Source organism: Lissotriton helveticus, chromosome 10 (assembly GCF_964261635.1).
Source record: "Lissotriton helveticus chromosome 10, aLisHel1.1, whole genome shotgun sequence".
NCBI lineage: Eukaryota > Metazoa > Chordata > Amphibia > Caudata > Salamandridae > Lissotriton > Lissotriton helveticus.
The window spans coordinates 1,102,682,461-1,102,702,809 of NC_136071.1; the positions used below are offsets into that span (position 1 = coordinate 1,102,682,461).

General features: G+C 46.9%; 1 protein-coding gene across 1 annotated transcript; it reads left to right on the forward strand.

The window, feature by feature from the left end:
- The first annotated feature begins 1,801 nt into the window (after positions 1-1,801).
- Positions 1,802-19,891, forward strand: LOC144785625 (uncharacterized). Its single transcript, XM_078664433.1, has 9 exons — positions 1,802-1,868; positions 2,519-2,632; positions 3,814-5,499; positions 6,691-6,790; positions 7,323-7,471; positions 9,108-9,220; positions 16,042-16,131; positions 18,347-18,469; positions 19,697-19,891. Exons 1-9 carry the CDS (start codon positions 1,802-1,804, stop codon positions 19,889-19,891), a joined length of 2,637 nt encoding a protein of 878 aa, XP_078520559.1.
- The last annotated feature ends 458 nt before the right edge of the window (positions 19,892-20,349 follow it).

Consider the following 20,349-nt stretch of genomic DNA (forward strand, 5'->3'; position numbering starts at 1 on the left):
CCCCTAGCCGTTAGGCTACTTCCTCTCCCCCATGTTATTAGTTCTCAGCAGTACTATGCTTGTGAAATCTATTGTTTTTCATATAAACTTAAGAGGGGTTTAAATCCTCCCACCGCCCTTTCCAGACTTTTCATTGGTTTGTGTGCTTGCCACTTACTTTTCCTTCATTTCTATTGGCTGTACCATTTTTTCCTGCGTTTACCAATGTTTATAACTCATCTGCTTCTCTTGTCAGTTTCCCTTAGCCGAAATACTGTTAATAGCTGCTTTGGTAGTACTATTTTTCATAAAGTTTTGCCTCGTTCTGCTTTTTTGTCTTGCAGCAGATTTACATAACACAATTTATCACCCGGAGAGATTAAATGACCTTACAGAATCACAGAACGCCGCGTCGCTAAGACTTGAACCTGGATCTACAGCTCTTGATCAGCAGATCTGCCTGCTACGCCACATCCTCTCCACTCCCATGAGACTTGTCAGGGAGCTCTTTCCTTTGCCCCGAACAGGGATTGATAAAAACAGCTTATTATTCTTCACATAGGCGAAACCGATGCATTACCATTGCTTGTTTTTGTTACATTGATTGTGCTATGCAATAATTCGCATTGTTGCATTTTTAATGACTAATGAATATATAATTAAATGATCTATGTGTGTTTTAAAAATTCCTGTGGTACTACATTTGTTTGATTGTGGTGACTGAATGTGACTATATTTGTTTAAATAATTTAGCAAGGGGAATCCTTTGGATTGATTGGTTGCTTAAACACTGTCCCTTGTTTTGAGGGGTGTCTCTCTTTTTTCAAGCAGAAGTAAAGAGACCCTCAAATCGGACACTCCAGAATCCCATACACAGAAGGCTCTGTGCAGGTAAGTCCTCTCTCTCTTTCTTATATCGGCCACTCACAGTACCTCCCTGTTGTGTAATTATTACATTATTTACGTTTTCTCTGTTAATCTAATCTTTATATGTTTCTAATTGTACACGCTTTGTGGGTAGTCTATTCACAGTTCCACGGTGCAAGCGCTAAGGTGCCTCGAGGGCCTATTTGGGACTATATTTCAATGAATAAACACAGAAATTAAATACGTTTTATTTTATATTCTCTGGGGAGAGATGCATTTCATTCCCCTTTAAACCGATGTATTTTCTGTGGAAATCGCGAGTATCTTCACCCCCCCCCCCCCCCCCCTGCCCCATCTCTGCCCTCTGGAAAGTTGTTCCTGCCTGTCCTGGACACTGTCCTGTATGTGAGGTGTGACCCCTGCTGCTAAGGGTGCCCGTAGAAGCAGCTCCCAGGTGTGAACCCCCCCCCCCCCCGCCCTCCCCCCTCCCATAGTGTCCCACCCAACAGGGAGGGGCAGGAAACAAGGCGCTGCCCTTTGGGAAAATCCCACTGGCCCTTGAGTGACAGTGACTAGACACGCCCCCTCGGGGACACTGTACATAAAGAGCTGCTGGGGCCGGGTGTGGAGTGAGACACCAGCGGTGACTGACCCGGGCGCACTCCAGCTACCCCAGCCTGACGGGCTCCAGATTCACCCACACTCCGGACTCACTCCGGATTCAGCCCATACTACGGACTTACTCCGGGATCGGCCCACACTCCAGACTCATCAGCCCAGACTCACTGCGGATTCAGCCCAGACTCGCTTCGGATTCAACACAGACTCACTGCGGATTCAACACAGACTCACTTCGGATTCAGCCCAAACTCCAGACTCACTTCGGATTCAGCCCACACTTCAGACTCACTGCGGGTTCTGCCCAAACTCAATCCAGATTGACTCCAGCCGCAGGATGCCGGAGCCAGGGAAGGCCCCAGAGCCCCTTCACTATTCCATCGGGATCCTGTCCATCTCTGCAGGTAGGACCCATACTGCCACTTTCGTCATGTTTGATGCCTTTATATAGCGCTAAGATCCGATTGAGGCAGGCACGCGCTTTGTGAATGGAGAGTCCTGGGCTCTGTTTAGATGAGGTGTTGGGGAATCATATTAGTGTTGAGTTGTTTTCTGAGGCCTAAGAGAATGGTTTAGGATGGGTTAGGGCCAGGAGCCGGTAGAGCTGGCGAGAGTCAGTGACATGCTATCTTCATAACTCAGTGCGACTGACTGTTTCGGCTCCACCGGACTTCGGAGCAGAAGCCTCTCAGGAAGTCTTGGGTCCCCTATAGCTCAGCTCATGTCTGAATACAGCCATGTAGGCGCTTTCTCCCAGTTCCTCACCTGTGACCAATCATTATCGAATATTGGAATAATAAAGTGAACAGGTGTTTCCTGGGTTAACGCGCGTGCTGCGGAGATCTGAAAGGAACAGGTGTGTGTTTGTGTCACGGATGTCTTTGGTGTGTATCCGGGCTCCTCCCAAGATGGGAGAGAGGCTGCTATGAGTGTAAGTTATCATTTCATGTCTGTCTGTCTCTGTTGTGTTTCCAGATTCCCTCCTAAAGGGGGACCCTGGCAGGCGTGTGTTTTATTTATCTTTGCATTATGGCTGTCTTTCCTGTTCCTCCAGGCTCCCTCCTGCTGGCAGTGACGTCATACAGCTCCTCCAGAGCCACGCCCCTCATCCCCAGCACACCCCTGGGGGTCCTGCTGGTCATATTGGCAGCTCTGCTGGGATATACAGGTGAGATCACATGCGTGGGGTTCAGGGGTAGTAGGGAGGGAGGCACACGGCTGAGACTGTGCGACACAGTGCCTAAATATATAATGATTGCTTCAATGCGCTTATGACATCTCAATATGGGAATGTAGTGCTTATAACTAATGCTAGGTGGAGATGACTAGAGAGGGAGTCTTCCCTCCCCACCCTGTGGGAGGGCCTCGGGGTTATGAGTGAGAAGAGACCCCTTCTTTCGGATAATGATAGGAAAGTAAACCTGTCGAAAAGCCTGGTGCCTGTTCTGTGGGTAATGATGGATAAATAAAGTGCAGTCCAGGAATCAATAAACGCTGACCCCGGCTCTGGCTGAGATATTGAAGAATTGGTAAAAACTATCGGCCAGGGAAGACCGGAAGTTAAATTGATGCTGATCTGAACCTTTCTTTTTCCATTTCTCGATCTTGTTTCCACCTCTTCTTTCTCCCTCGAATCATCATTTTACTCTTTCTTTTTTCTCACTTCCAATACTTTTATCATTCCTTTCTTTCAATGATTTTCTTTTCCCTCTTTAGTCACTTATCCCTTCTCTCTCTCTTCCTCTTCCTGTCTATTTTCTTTAGCTCATTCCTCGCACTACCCGTTTCCTTAATTTTTTTTTATTTACTCAGTGTCTCTGCGTGTCATTCTCTCTCTCCTTTCTGACATCCCTCTTTTTATTCCTTTGCCACACTTTTCATTGTGTAGTTTTCTTTATTTTTTATATACTTTCCCTTCTCTCCATCTTTCTTTCCTCTCTTTGTTCCTCCTCTTTCTCTTCCTCACTCCTCCTTTCTCCTTTTCCATCCTCTCCCTTTTATTTGTCTAATTTTCTTTCTCCTATATTTACCTCTCTCTTTTCCCACCTCCTCTTTCTTATTTTCCTCTCTCAATCCTCTTATTTGCACGTTGTCTCTTGTTTCACTGTCTAGTTCCATTTTCACTTAAATTTATGTCTCTCATCTCTCTTTCTGTCTGTTCTCACCCAATCCCTTTCATTCCTCTAATTTTCCCTCCTTTAAGCTTTCTTTCTCTTTAAATCCATCTTTCCTATACTAACTTCTTCCTTCCACATCCTCCACACCCTTTCCAATCTCTACCTTGTCATCTACTTGTGTCTCTAATTTGATTTCTTCCTATATTTACTTCTCCCTTCTTCTCTCCCGCAGGAGTCCGCAGGAGCCGTGGTCCTGTCCCCTTGTTTGTGTCCCTCTGCCTGACGGTCTCTGCGCTATGGTGCTCTAAGGGAGTGATCCATATCATGGACGGGCAGGGGGTCCTCAGCGGGTCCCTTGATCTTCGTAATGCCATGGTCCCGGGTCTTGCAGCCTTCACCCTGGGACTGCTCATCATCAGTCTGGTGGGCATCCTTCAGAAGGAGGCTGCCCTCGCCATGATGGCGTTGGCCATCTCGCTCTCCGCTGCCCATGAAACCGCCACATACTATGACAGTAGCTTTGGTGCCTCTGCTGTGGCTTCTAACCACCTCATCGTCTGTCTCGTTGGGGCGTACTTTGGTGGAGGGAGGCTCCTTCATATACTTACTGGGAAGTTGGTCACCCTCCCTGGCACAGATCTGGCTACGGCTAAAGCCACCCCCCAGGGCTCACCAATGACCTCCAGCAGCAACGACCTGGTCATCATTGGGCTGATCTTGAATATGGTGTCCGCCAGCGTCTTTGGGTGCAGGGTCCTGGGAGTGACCACCAGTCTCTTTGTGGGGCAGGTGCCTTGGCTCTGGATGGCGGGGGTCTTCCAGATTGGGGTCTGCATCCTGTCGTATCGATCCTTGGATACCCTGGCGGCCACCTTCTTTGGCTTCACCTCCATCCTACGGTTCGCTGAAGGATATTCCTTGCTCTACCAGTTCTGGCAGGCAACTGAACCCATTTTCCCTGTCCCATTACTGGTGGTCTTTCTGCTCCTATTCATGGTCTTGGCTGTATTCATGGCTGGTAGGAGCCTGGTGGATGGGCTGTATCTGTTGTTTTATGTGACCTACTGCATCGCTTTGGCTTCACGTCCCACTGGTTTCTTTCATGGTGGATCACAAGGAGTGAATGTGGCTATTTACGTGGCTTCAGCACTTATGACACTCATTAAACTTTACAACATGAAAGCGGCCACCAAGATACCAACAGGGGAGGGGATTGTTAAGAGCCTGTTCACACCTATTAGCATTTTCAAGTTACGTCAAGAAAAAGACCTGCATGTTCCTTACCTCGGCTATTCTAAGTATGCGGATGGAGAGGTGCTTGGCCACGCAGGCAGCATTTTGGCCGCCTTTGCAATCACTATGTCTGTGGACCCAACAGACACACGTGCCACTGTCGTCCTACCGTGGGTGGTGGTAGCTGGAGGACTTCTGAAATGTGTCTGTGGCTCTGTGGCCTTCTCGCGTGGTAAGACCCTTGAGAGCAGCACCTTTATTCTTTATGGAATCATGTGGATCATCTGGGGTCTCACCAGGTACGGTGGCCTCTATGGCCCCACGAGGGGCTTCCACGTGGCTGTGGGCATCATCTGCTTCATGCTCTTGAATGGGTTTATTATTTTCTGCACGCTGTTCCTAAGCAAAGCCTGGTTCCTGTATTGCCTCACCTTTGAACTCATCCTCATCAGTTTTCTATTGGACGCCGTCGCAGCCCTCCCAGTTGGGTATGACATTGCTGTCACCATCATCTTTGGCCTGGTCAGCTTCTACTGCTTCCTGGCTGGGCTGGTCAGTGACACCTTTGAAGAGCCCCAGCTACCCATGGGCCGCCCACTTCTGCAGCTCCAGGGGTATGGGGGCGGAGCCTCCAAGTGCCCCCACCTTCCTGCCAGGAGGGCCACATCCGTCAAGCAGATCGCAGGTAAGGGGATTCTGGGGGGAATCCTTTTTCCTTTCAATGTTGGGAAATGTAAAACTCTACTAATTTGATGACAGTTTTGTCTGCAATTTTCAAATGTTTCCATTCTTAGTTTAACAAAGTTGTATATTGTTTACTGCTAAACTTTGTCCCGGATAGTCTTAGTGAAAACATGATTTTACCAGCAGAATAATTTCTCCTCGGTAACAATAAGACTTCTATTTGACCTCCAAGTCACATATTGAATCCTAAATATCATTAGTCATATTATAGTGCGTACTTTTTACCTCAGAATACCTTGTAGAACTATTTATTTAATGATTACAACCCTTTTATAAAAATATGAGATGATCTTCATATCATATTCAGGTATTTCACTAATAAGAATTCTGTCTAAATTAGATGAAATCTTGAATGGATAAATTATGATAGAATTTGAAAACTCTGAAACTTTCCGAACGAAAGACTTATTAATGGTGCTCGCCGTCAACAGCAAGGACCTGTGTGGCCCTGAAAACTCAGGTTCAGCTCACGCTTTGTATTGTTTGCTGCTTGCACCCCCGGGGTGAGCTTGGCTCCAGGGGAGAGGGCAGTGCTTGCATATTCAAGCTGTTCCCAATCCAACCCCAGATCACACATTTCTGACCTGCTTGCTGTCTGTTTACCACTGTAATGTATGCTGCTCTTACAGCCGTGTAAGTTGAGAGGACTACAGTGCCCAGCGTGCATTGGGGTGGTCCTGAAATAGGATCCCACCGTGACTCCTGGGTGATGGGAATATGTTACTCTCTGTCTCATATCCATCTCTACAGTTTTGACTTGGACACCAATGTCACCTGCCCCATGTCATGAGGCCCAGTGTCCCCCACTCCTGACGTTTAACCAACAGTACTTTGCATTCTGGGACTCATAGTTCCTCCTATTCCTGATTCCTGCTGCCCCAGGATGCCTTGTGCTGTTGGCTAAAAAGCTAGACTTGGATGAGGGTGATCCTCATGACATGGAGTCCTCTCGCAGCTCTACAGCCAGGCCTGAGCGGAGTTGGGGAGTTCCATAGGGAGGGTAGAAGCGATTTACGAAATCTCCAAGTAAATCAGACAACATTCACTAATATCGGGGCTGAACTTTCTTTAGTGAGCTCAGCACGATGGCTCTGTTTACCTATAATCATGGGTTCTTGCTCTTCTGTTGCAGAAATCATGAAGGATGGAGGAATCTGTGGTGTCCCCACAGACACGGTATATGCGGTGGTGGGAGCCTGTAACCGGCCTGCGGCCGTGGAGAAGGTGTACAGGTGAGTGTTATCATCACAGCCCTTCTTTTCAATAAATAGTGAATATTTTATATTGATGACTTCATATAACAATGAGAACCACGGAAATGAAATGACCCAACACCAATTACACTGAGGAAACCCGAAAAAGAAACAACAATATACCTAGAGCAGAGAACCCCTGGAAATGAAGCAACAAAAAACAAGTAACCTTAGACACTCCTGTAAAGAAGAAACCAAACGTCCTTATAAAATTGAGAACAGACCAGCAGTACTATCCCTTGTTCTGAATCTTTTGGGGCAGGTGAAAACCCCTAAAAACAAGGGTTCATTTTGTGACAAGTAAAAATGACCCTTGTCTTGCTCTATATGGCTGTATAAATCGTTCAGTTTTAAGATGGAGAGTAGATCTCATCCTAAATGTTCCTTTTTCCATCATCATGTCCCTGCTGGTGGTCTGAGATTGGCCAGAATCTCAACTCTGGATCCTCCAATCCCAGTGAGATGGATCTCGTCCCTTCACTCAGTTGACCTCTGTCTTGTTTCCTTCCAGGACAAAGCTGAAGCCCAAGGACGCCCCCATGTCCATCTGGATCTCGACCTTGAAGCAGCTGGAGCCGGCTAGGCACCTGTTCAGCCCTCTGCTCTGGGACTTCATGCAGGCGGCCTGGCCTTCACAGATGAGCCTGGTCATACCAAGAGGTGAGCGGGGGGTCTGTATCTGAGAGCACATGAAGACCAGCAGATCCCAGTTCATGACCACAAACAAGGGGGAAAGATGAGAAAAGTAGCACCCGTCATCTGGATACAAGCCTACCACACACATTAATTGTGACTGCAGACTAGGACCCAGTCCCACCCACCCCAGGCTTCAATGCTTCATGTGCACATAGATCATACATGCTCTTCAGCTTCCATGTAGGATGGTTTCCCTGCTCCCTCATGTACTGTTTCTTTACCGCTCCTGTTGCAAACATTCACCACACATTCCTAGCGTGATCTGACCCGTTACATTAGAGTCACCTATCCTGCCAACACCTGTGCTTAATCCTTCACATGTCTATAAGGAGGAGGCCCCTACATTGCCTGCTTCATGCATATCGGACGAGCGCCTACATACTGGCTGCTCTGTGAATCTAAGGAGGATCTTTAGTGATTATTTGGATCTTGTGAGCTCTTGTAAATATTCTGGTCCATAACTGTAGAGGAAGAACACTGCCCACTCACTGACCTGTATCCTTCTCTACAGGGTCTGAGCCTCTCCATTATCTGCCCCACCCATAGGATAAACACTGCCCACTCACTGACCTGTATCTTTCTCTACAGGGTCTGAGCCTCTCCATTATCTGACCCCAGCCATAGGATGAGCACTGTCCACTGACTGATCTGTATCTTTGTCTAGAGGGAGTGAACCTCTCTATTATCTGTCCCCATCCATAGGATGAACACTATCCTCTCACTGGCCTGTATCTGTGTCTGAAGGGAGTGAACCTTTCCACCATCAGGCCCCGCCTGTGGGATGTGCACACTTTGCTGTCTGTATCTTGTATATATGAAAGTTTCTCTTCATCATCTGATCCACACCTATAAGGTGACATCTTTACACTGCCTGACATATCCCGATAGGGAACCCCTCCATTATCTGAGCCCCGTCTACAGGGTGAATATTGTCCTTTGCATGCTTTTTGCCTATAAGGAGATGTTAGTTCATCACCTGACCATTCCTACCTATAGTGCGAGCACCTGTGTAATTTGAAGGGGGGTAATATAGAGGCTCTGAGCCATGGGCGCGTTGAATTTTGTCTTCCAGGGATAAGGGCACGTTGTGAGTTTAGTGCACACCATAGGATCCTCCTGCGGCTTGGGAGGAGAGGGGTGCTCTTGTGACAACTCAGCAAAGGCCCAAGTTCGACTGGTGCACAGTCATGCACAATGACTGCATGGGATTGGGTATTTCCAAGGGTACCCCGTCACTTTACCAGTGTTTTTTTGTAGATTTCTCCATCATCCAGAACTCTCAGATCTAGTGGTTTAGCAAATACCAAGGTTGTCTGACCTCACTGCACCTCACGCCTCTTTCTCCCACAGCCCTGCACTTCATGTCTCTTTGTCTCATCCTAAACTTTCTTCCTCCTTGCCTTCATTGTCGCTGTTTTCCTTTCTTCACTTCTTCCTTATTTCTGTCTTCTCTGCCTTTGTCCTCTTGCTCTGGGGTCCAAGTGTAATGATGAAATAGAAAAAGCTGTGGTCCCTAAAACTGAGTGCTGGTGAGTTTCAATGGCAGACCCCTGCCCAAAATAAGCCCTGCTCACACCTTTCTGTCTTCTTGTACCCACAGGCGAGTGGCTGAAGTGCTTCGGACTGGAGGACTCCGCTAAGTACATTGGCACCGCAGAGAGCATCGCCATCAGGATCCCGGATTGTTCTGTGACCACATCCCTGATTGACCTGGTGAGTTGTCTGGTGATAGGGGGGTGCCAGCACTGCCCGGGCATGGCTGGCACTCTCCTGCCACCAGTGATGAGCATGGCTGCCAGTCTGCTGCACCCTATGTGGGTGCATGAGTGGCACTGAGCTGCCAGTCCTGCTCAAGCATGGGTGGTGTACATCAGCATACATTTAAGATATGTAAACACATCCCTCTGTGTCTTGGAGAGGGTGAGGAGTACACTGCTATGTGCCTAATAAAAGTGAGTTGGAAACCAGAAATATTCCCATGCACTCTGAGGACAGGGAAGGAAGTCACAGCTCCAGGCCTTGAAGGGGGTAGGAGTGAGGACACCTCTCCATGCCTTAGAGAAGGCAGAACTACTCACACAGGCAGAAGACTCAGAACAGTTAGGGGTTTGGGCACATCTCCACGTGAATAGGGCCTTCTGTTTTTTTGTTTTTTTTTAAAGGTGGTGTGTGAGAGGGCTACAGATATCTACATGTCCATCAAGCAAGTTGGCAAGTAGGAATATTGTTCTTCTCTCTATGAGTGGGGAGGGTAGACACAGGGCCATTTTAGTCTGAAGGTGGACGTTTGGACACATCCACTACCTATTGGAAATTCAGGGGATAAACCAATCTGTACAAAAGGATTAAGTGTGTGCCTAAGAGGAGCCTGGAGACTCCTGAACTCAGCTTTAAGCCCCTTGAGAACACAAGAGTGTGTAGTACATCTCCACAAGGGGGTGTGGATATAAGGGACATCTGCATGGCGTATGAAGACGAGGAGGATAGAGAAATGTTCCTTATCCTGAAGAAGGTGGCTGTGTTGACACATTTATACACCTAGTTGTTTCTCTATAAATCCAGGGTCTTTCATCATTTTACTGTTGTGAACCTTGTCTCTCAACAAGGCTTCTGAAAGCATCAGGAAAGAGGGCATGAGACGGTCATTAGATAAACAGCCTTCTGGAGGTACCATTAACCTGTACATTTCAGGCATTAGTTCTTTCAAGTCACATTGGCCTTGGTGCCACCTGGCTGTCTTTACCAGCCTGGCATGTACAGTTAAGTATAGGCTGGTGATAAAGGTGGCACCCCTAACGATGGGCCAAGTTGTTTGTTTCATGTAGTAAACAGCTGGGTGCAGTGATCTGCTGTGGTTGTGAACTGAAGGATCCTATCGGAATATAGATCTAGAGTAATCACCGGTGTCTGACAATAATTCATTAACTCAAGCACTCCATCCATCACTTTCTTTGAACAGAGCTCTCAGTGCCATAGCAACTCGTGTCTTCAAGACTCCACTGCTGAGGGTGGTTAGTTATATGTGCATTAAAATAGACATTTACTATTGTACACCTGTATTAGGAATACTTTGCTTTATTTTATTTCTCATTTACAACAAGGGGTGGTGATGGACAGAGTCTCTGAATTAAGCAGAGTACTCTCACCCAGTCAAGAGATCAGGGCTAGATCCAACACCGTTTTTTAGCTCATTGCACCATCCCAGTTTCAGAACCTGGCTGTATGCAAATTAGTCTGTCCCTGGCCCAGTGCATCATGGGAACAGGGCAGACCAGACTACAAAAGCCAATTCTTACACTGGGAAGGAAACAAGCTTCCGGGGACCGGTTTCTGCCATTTCAGGCGTCTTCGGCCCAGCTTGCTTGAATCCTGATGGTGCAATGAGCAAGGGACTCACATCTGAGTATACCCTTCCACGCTTGGGGTGGACAAAATTATTTACAACAAGGGGTGGTGATGGACAGAGTCTCTGAATTAAGCAGAGTACTCTCACCCAGTCAAGAGATCAGGGCTAGATCCAACACCGTTTTTTAGCTCATTGCACCATCCCAGTTTCAGAACCTGGCTGTATGCAAATTAGTCTGTCCCTGGCCCAGTGCATCATGGGAACAGGGCAGACCAGACTACAAAAGCCAATTCTTACACTGGGAAGGAAACAAGCTTCCGGGGACCGGTTTCTGCCATTTCAGGCGTCTTCGGCCCAGCTTGCTTGAATCCTGATGGTGCAATGAGCAAGGGACTCACATCTGAGTATACCCTTCCACGCTTGGGGTGGACAAAATTATTTACAACAAGGGGTGGTGATGGACAGAGTCTCTGAATTAAGCAGAGTACTCTCACCCAGTCAAGAGATCAGGGCTAGATCCAACACCGTTTTTTAGCTCATTGCACCATCCCAGTTTCAGAACCTGGCTGTATGCAAATTAGTCTGTCCCTGGCCCAGTGCATCATGGGAACAGGGCAGACCAGACTACAAAAGCCAATTCTTACACTGGGAAGGAAACAAGCTTCCGGGGACCGGTTTCTGCCATTTCAGGCGTCTTCGGCCCAGCTTGCTTGAATCCTGATGGTGCAATGAGCAAGGGACTCACATCTGAGTATACCCTTCCACGCTTGGGGTGGACAAAATTATTTACAACAAGGGGTGGTGATGGACAGAGTCTCTGAATTAAGCAGAGTACTCTCACCCAGTCAAGAGATCAGGGCTAGATCCAACACCGTTTTTTAGCTCATTGCACCATCCCAGTTTCAGAACCTGGCTGTATGCAAATTAGTCTGTCCCTGGCCCAGTGCATCATGGGAACAGGGCAGACCAGACTACAAAAGCCAATTCTTACACTGGGAAGGAAACAAGCTTCCGGGGACCGGTTTCTGCCATTTCAGGCGTCTTCGGCCCAGCTTGCTTGAATCCTGATGGTGCAATGAGCAAGGGACTCACATCTGAGTATACCCTTCCACGCTTGGGGTGGACAAAATTATTTACAACAAGGGGTGGTGATGGACAGAGTCTCTGAATTAAGCAGAGTACTCTCACCCAGTCAAGAGATCAGGGCTAGATCCAACACCGTTTTTTAGCTCATTGCACCATCCCAGTTTCAGAACCTGGCTGTATGCAAATTAGTCTGTCCCTGGCCCAGTGCATCATGGGAACAGGGCAGACCAGACTACAAAAGCCAATTCTTACACTGGGAAGGAAACAAGCTTCCGGGGACCGGTTTCTGCCATTTCAGGCGTCTTCGGCCCAGCTTGCTTGAATCCTGATGGTGCAATGAGCAAGGGACTCACATCTGAGTATACCCTTCCACGCTTGGGGTGGACAAAATTATTTACAACAAGGGGTGGTGATGGACAGAGTCTCTGAATTAAGCAGAGTACTCTCACCCAGTCAAGAGATCAGGGCTAGATCCAACACCGTTTTTTAGCTCATTGCACCATCCCAGTTTCAGAACCTGGCTGTATGCAAATTAGTCTGTCCCTGGCCCAGTGCATCATGGGAACAGGGCAGACCAGACTACAAAAGCCAATTCTTACACTGGGAAGGAAACAAGCTTCCGGGGACCGGTTTCTGCCATTTCAGGCGTCTTCGGCCCAGCTTGCTTGAATCCTGATGGTGCAATGAGCAAGGGACTCACATCTGAGTATACCCTTCCACGCTTGGGGTGGACAAAATTATTTACAACAAGGGGTGGTGATGGACAGAGTCTCTGAATTAAGCAGAGTACTCTCACCCAGTCAAGAGATCAGGGCTAGATCCAACACCGTTTTTTAGCTCATTGCACCATCCCAGTTTCAGAACCTGGCTGTATGCAAATTAGTCTGTCCCTGGCCCAGTGCATCATGGGAACAGGGCAGACCAGACTACAAAAGCCAATTCTTACACTGGGAAGGAAACAAGCTTCCGGGGACCGGTTTCTGCCATTTCAGGCGTCTTCGGCCCAGCTTGCTTGAATCCTGATGGTGCAATGAGCAAGGGACTCACATCTGAGTATACCCTTCCACGCTTGGGGTGGACAAAATTATTTACAACAAGGGGTGGTGATGGACAGAGTCTCTGAATTAAGCAGAGTACTCTCATCCAGTCAAGAGATCAGGGCTAGATCCAACACCGTTTTTTAGCTCATTGCACCATCCCAGTTTCAGAACCTGGCTGTATGCAAATTAGTCTGTCCCTGGCCCAGTGCATCATGGGAACAGGGCAGACCAGACTACAAAAGCCAATTCTTACACTGGGAAGGAAACAAGCTTCCGGGGACCGGTTTCTGCCATTTCAGGCGTCTTCGGCCCAGCTTGCTTGAATCCTGATGGTGCAATGAGCAAGGGACTCACATCTGAGTATACCCTTCCACGCTTGGGGTGGACAAAATTATTTACAACAAGGGGTGGTGATGGACAGAGTCTCTGAATTAAGCAGAGTACTCTCACCCAGTCAAGAGATCAGGGCTAGATCCAACACCGTTTTTTAGCTCATTGCACCATCCCAGTTTCAGAACCTGGCTGTATGCAAATTAGTCTGTCCCTGGCCCAGTGCATCATGGGAACAGGGCAGACCAGACTACAAAAGCCAATTCTTACACTGGGAAGGAAACAAGCTTCCGGGGACCGGTTTCTGCCATTTCAGGCGTCTTCGGCCCAGCTTGCTTGAATCCTGATGGTGCAATGAGCAAGGGACTCACATCTGAGTATACCCTTCCACGCTTGGGGTGGACAAAATTATTTACAACAAGGGGTGGTGATGGACAGAGTCTCTGAATTAAGCAGAGTACTCTCACCCAGTCAAGAGATCAGGGCTAGATCCAACACCGTTTTTTAGCTCATTGCACCATCCCAGTTTCAGAACCTGGCTGTATGCAAATTAGTCTGTCCCTGGCCCAGTGCATCATGGGAACAGGGCAGACCAGACTACAAAAGCCAATTCTTACACTGGGAAGGAAACAAGCTTCCGGGGACCGGTTTCTGCCATTTCAGGCGTCTTCGGCCCAGCTTGCTTGAATCCTGATGGTGCAATGAGCAAGGGACTCACATCTGAGTATACCCTTCCACGCTTGGGGTGGACAAAATTATTTACAACAAGGGGTGGTGATGGACAGAGTCTCTGAATTAAGCAGAGTACTCTCACCCAGTCAAGAGATCAGGGCTAGATCCAACACCGTTTTTTAGCTCATTGCACCATCCCAGTTTCAGAACCTGGCTGTATGCAAATTAGTCTGTCCCTGGCCCAGTGCATCATGGGAACAGGGCAGACCAGACTACAAAAGCCAATTCTTACACTGGGAAGGAAACAAGCTTCCGGGGACCGGTTTCTGCCATTTCAGGCGTCTTCGGCCCAGCTTGCTTGAATCCTGATGGTGCAATGAGCAAGGGACTCACATCTGAGTATACCCTTCCACGCTTGGGGTGGACAAAATTATTTACAACAAGGGGTGGTGATGGACAGAGTCTCTGAATTAAGCAGAGTACTCTCACCCAGTCAAGAGATCAGGGCTAGATCCAACACCGTTTTTTAGCTCATTGCACCATCCCAGTTTCAGAACCTGGCTGTATGCAAATTAGTCTGTCCCTGGCCCAGTGCATCATGGGAACAGGGCAGACCAGACTACAAAAGCCAATTCTTACACTGGGAAGGAAACAAGCTTCCGGGGACCGGTTTCTGCCATTTCAGGCGTCTTCGGCCCAGCTTGCTTTAATCCTGATGGTGCAATGAGCAAGGGACTCACATCTGAGTATACCCTTCCACGCTTGGGGTGGACAAAATTATTTACAACAAGGGGTGGTGATGGACAGAGTCTCTGAATTAAGCAGAGTACTCTCACCCAGTCAAGAGATCAGGGCTAGATCCAACACCGTTTTTTAGCTCATTGCACCATCCCAGTTTCAGAACCTGGCTGTATGCAAATTAGTCTGTCCCTGGCCCAGTGCATCATGGGAACAGGGCAGACCAGACTACAAAAGCCAATTCTTACACTGGGAAGGAAACAAGCTTCCGGGGACCGGTTTCTGCCATTTCAGGCGTCTTCGGCCCAGCTTGCTTGAATCCTGATGGTGCAATGAGCAAGGGACTCACATCTGAGTATACCCTTCCACGCTTGGGGTGGACAAAATTATTTACAACAAGGGGTGGTGATGGACAGAGTCTCTGAATTAAGCAGAGTACTCTCACCCAGTCAAGAGATCAGGGCTAGATCCAACACCGTTTTTTAGCTCATTGCACCATCCCAGTTTCAGAACCTGGCTGTATGCAAATTAGTCTGTCCCTGGCCCAGTGCATCATGGGAACAGGTCCCCGGAAGCTTGTTTCCTTCCCAGTGTAAGAATTGGCTTTTGTAGTCTGGTCTGCCCTGTTCCCATGATGCACTGGGCCAGGGACAGACTAATTGCATACAGCCAGGTTCTGAAACTGGGATGGTGCAATGAGCTAAAAAAACGGTGTTGGATCTAGCCCAGATCTCTTGACTGGGTGAGAGTATTCTGCTTAATTCAGAGACTCTGTCCCTCACCACCCCTTGTTGTAAATATTTTTGTCCACCCTAAGCGTGGAAGGGTATACTCAGACATGAGTCCCTTGCTCATTGCACCATCAGGATTCAAGCAAGCCGGGCCGAAGACGGCTGTAATGCCAGAAACCGGTCCCCGGAAGCTTGTTTCCTTCCCAGTGTAAGAATTGGCTTTTGTAGTCTGGTCTGCCCTGTTCCCATGATGCACTGGGCCAGGGACAGACTAATTTGCATACAGCCAGGTTCTGAAACTGGGATGGTGCAATGAGCTAAAAAAACGGTGTTGGATCTAGCCCAGATCTCTTGACTGGGTGAGAGTATTCTGCTTAATTCAGAGACTCTGTCCCTCACCACCCCTTGTTGTAAATATTATTTTATTTCTCAACAGATAATTATATTTTCTAGTTGAATAAAGTATATTTCAGACAAAATGCAAGTTATTGGTTACGTGTTTGTATATGTGTGCATGTGTGTGTTTGTCTGTGGGCATGTGTGTGTGTAAGGACTGTCAAATAGGAAATCACCCACTCTGTTTCTCACCAGGTTGGGCCCATTGTGGTCTCATCAGCCAATCCTAGTGGAGAAGCCGACACCACTCACCACAACCAAGTGTACGCCAAGATGGGAGACAAAGTAAGTACCATTACAAACACAAGAGGTGTATCTGAGGACACTGTGTTCAGAACCTAGAGTCCTGATAGACCAAGGAGTTTTCTGCATGGCCTGCATTGAACCGACAACATCTACCAGAGATAGCCCATTTGCACTGTCAATTATCCTGATGAACGTAGGATTTTCTAGATAGTTCTGATTCAGTAGCTAATATTTAGTAGTTTTTTTTGTCAATTATACACTGGATAAAGTTTGGATAAAGTTTACAAATGTGATTCGCTTTAAAAAAAATTAATTGCCAAATGGGACTAGGTGACCATTGACAACTTAGTTTACCGACTGCAAAGCATTTCAAAATGGTGTGATGGTCCCTTTTCTATATCTAGGGAAGATCCCAGAGTAGGATGTTGAAGGTGTGCGTAGCATGTGTGGGGGATCCCAGAGTGGGATGTTGAAGGTGTGCGCTGCATGTGTGGGGGATCCCAGAGTGGGATGAGGAGGGTGTGTGCATGTGTGGGGGATCCCAGTGTAGGGTGAGGAGGATGCACACAGTATCTGAGGTTGGTCCTCTGATTAGGATGATGAAGATGACTGGGATGCATGGAAGGGAGCCCTAGTAGAGAATGGTTAAGGGGTGTACTGTGCCTGTAGGTGATATCCACAACAGGATAATGAATAACCATGCTGTATCCTGAGGGCGCCGGGATTGGCCAATGCTTATTTAAAGTACTGGAGCATCAGTTCTGATCCTGGAGCAGAATGATGAAGATGCAGGCTGTACCCAGAGAGGATCAGAGTGGATTGTTGTCCATGCAAAGCCTCGGGCAGTTGTGACCAGTATTTGTAGGAAGTAAAGATGGTGGATATAAGTGAAGGGGTTGTGTGATGTCACTCATACTGCAGTGAAAGTGAAGCCTCTCCAGTGGAGGAATCCTGGTGGATAGGGAAGATGGTAACCTCACATTTAATAATGTTTATGTTATTTTTAAACATTCCAGAGAGTAATGACTGGATGATAATACAACAGAATTATTCAGTAGAGTAGAGAGCTCCCTCTTGAGGTGCCCACCATGTCTTTGGTGAGAAGAAAGTCCAACTAGACCCTGAAATAAAGATAATGATTCCACGGTTTTAGTATCCATGGAAGCCTCACAGCTGCCTGTGTGATGGGAATGGATGTATGACGTTATAACGCATACTTTTACAACGCCTACCATTACAACAATACTTTTACAACGCAAAAACCATTACAACGCATACATTTACAACGCATGTTTTTACAACGCATATACCGTTACAACGCATACTATTACAACGTAAGTATTGGTAAGTATATAATATTTTTTTTAATGTAAATTAATTAAAATTAATATATTTTAATTTAATTTAATTTATTTTAATTTAATTTAATTACTTTAATTTAAATTTAATTTTACTTTTTTTTACCCTGTACCCCCTTACCCAAAAACGCAAACCTAGCCCTGAACCCTAAAAATACCCCTTTACCCAAAAACCCAAACCTAGCCCTGAACCCTAAAAATACCCCTTTACCCAAAAACCCATACCAAGCCCTGAACCCTAAAAATACCCCTTTACCCAAAAACGCAAACCTAGCCCTGAACCCTAAAAATACCCCTTTACCCAAAAACCCAAACCTAGCCCTAAACCCTAAAAATACCCCTTTACCCAAAAACCCAAACCTAGCCCTTAACCCTAAAAATACCCCTTTACCCAAAAACCCAAACCTAGCCCTAAACCCTAAAAATACCCCTTTACCCAAAAACCCAAACCAAGCCCTGAACCCTAAAAATACCCCTTTACGCAAAAACCCAAACCTAGCCCTGAACCCTAAAAATACCCCTTTACCCAAAAACCCAAACCTAGCCCTGAACCCTAAAAATACCCCTTTACCCAAAAACCCAAACCTAGCCCTGAACCCTAAAAATACCCCTTTACCCAAAAACCCAAACCTAGCCCTGAACCCTAAAAATACCCCTTTACCCAAAAACCCAAACCTAGCCCCAATCCTATACTTACCAATACTTACGTTGTAATGGTATGCGTTGTAAATGTATATGCGTTGTAAAAACATGCGTTGTAAATGTATGCGTTGTAATGGTTGTTGCGTTGTAAAAGTTTCGTTGTAATGGTAGTGCGTTGTAAAAGTTGCATTGTAAACGTTGTATACCGATGGGAATCTGTGGTCTGTGATCTCACGTGTGGCTTTGCTCCTCAGGTGGACGGAGTCCTCTGCAATGGGCCTTCTCCAGAGAACATCGCCTCCACCATCGTCAACTGCACCAAGATCGACAGTGGGACCCTCGGGTTCTTCAGGATAGGAACGGTGCCCAAATCCCACGTAAGTAGAGTGTGTGTGTGTGTGTGTGCTGTGCATCTGTGAGTCTCTGTTTGTGGATGTGTGTTTATTTGTACCTTTGTGTGCATGTGTGTGTGTGGTGTCATCCAGTGCCAAATACAAGGAAGACAACTGATCACTTGCTCTTGGAAATTGGGAGAAGAGAGTGGAAAGGAGAGCACTCAGTGTCACCTGAACATGTGTGAAGGAGAGTGAGAGAGAGGGATATATATATATATATATATATATACACAGAGAGAGAGAGAGGGTGTAGGATGTTGGATGTCTGGGAGCAGAGGGTTGCATGTGGAGTTACAGGAGTGCCATCACAAGAAGGAGCTTTGAATATCCAGGTAGGAAGCAAACCTGAAGATTGGAGTTCTAAGGGGCCAAATTCAAGGGCATTTCTCACTTCGGTTTGATGCCACACACAATGCTGCTGATAAAGTAAAATGTGGAAGCCCCAGAGAAGAAATTGTGGGGCATAAACATGTCAGCAGGAGCGCATCCCTTATGTGCCTATGATGCCAAGAGTAGGTGTTTGAAGTAGGGTCTAGTTGAGCATATCCAAGAAGGTAGTAAATTCAGAGAGGGTGACTAGTGTGTAGATGGCTGAGGTGAGCTCACGAGAAAGTGTTACTCATAATCTTTAAAAAGTCGTTTTAATGTCACTCATAATTACTCTAAAATTAGGAAAATGTCACACATAGCAATCTGAAACCTTGGCAGATATGCATTAGATAGCTTAGAAGAACAGACATTGAATTACTGCAGCCCTCACGTTCAGTCACAGCTCTGACTACAGTCTGAATGCAGTTTTGGGAGAGTGGAAGATTCCATTCTAGCTCTCTCTGATGGGGAGGCCTACAGTCAGTCATATTTTGTCCAAACCCTCACCTCTAAGAAGTCATGACATTGTGTAGTGTGCTAGTCTACGTGTTCAGGTAATAAAGTAGCTGAGGTAGACGTAGCTGAGTTAAGTAGGAGTTTATTAAGTCCATAAGTAAGATAACAAGAAGCTGAGGTCAGGAACAAGCAGCCCCACCAGGAGCAGCCCACTAGCTGCTCAGCCCATCTCCCAACTGACAACACTCACGCCAGGCAGCCAAGCATTCCATCCATGTCAATCACACTCACATTCTACCCGGAACACTCACACTGCCTGAGCAGCTAGTTACAGAGGTGTAAAGGAACATATGTACAAACCTGAGCCGGTGTCTCTCTTTGCAGGTGCTCCAGCTGTTCAAGCAGGTCCAGAAGATGCACAGCTCCGGTTATGTGTCCAGTGCCTTCACTGAGGTCCCCTTGGAGCAGCCATACTTGTCCAGTTCCATCACAGAGCACACGCTCTCCATTAGCTCTGAGGACCCTTCCCAGCAGTCGTACGCCAATGGAGGATTCAGCATGGAGGATGAGAAGTTGTGATGGACTTGTGTTAGTAGAGTGCCACCTAGTGGCACAGCTAGGGTGCCAGTGACGCTAGTCGAACCAAGGAGAAAGGAACCCCTACCCTTTGATAGGGTAGTAAAACACAGTCATCATGGGATGCAGTGGAACCCGAAAAGGCTGGTGCCATTAACAAAAATGCAACAAACCTTTACCATCTTGGGCGAGAATTCCAAAGTCATAGATCACTGCAAAGTCATAGATGGCCGAGACCTCGCTCGGCTCAAGAGGGTTCATCCTATCTCTTGTGTTTGATATTGCACACCTGTACTAAAACTCTTTATTTAATATGTTCTTTATCGCAATATGATATTGTTTCAATGTATACATCATCCTATTAGTAAGGTTTTCAAAATATCTGTATTTATCAATGTATTTATTTATTTTTTGTATTTTGTATATGAATAAACTCAAGTTTGAACCTATGTTGTCTACCT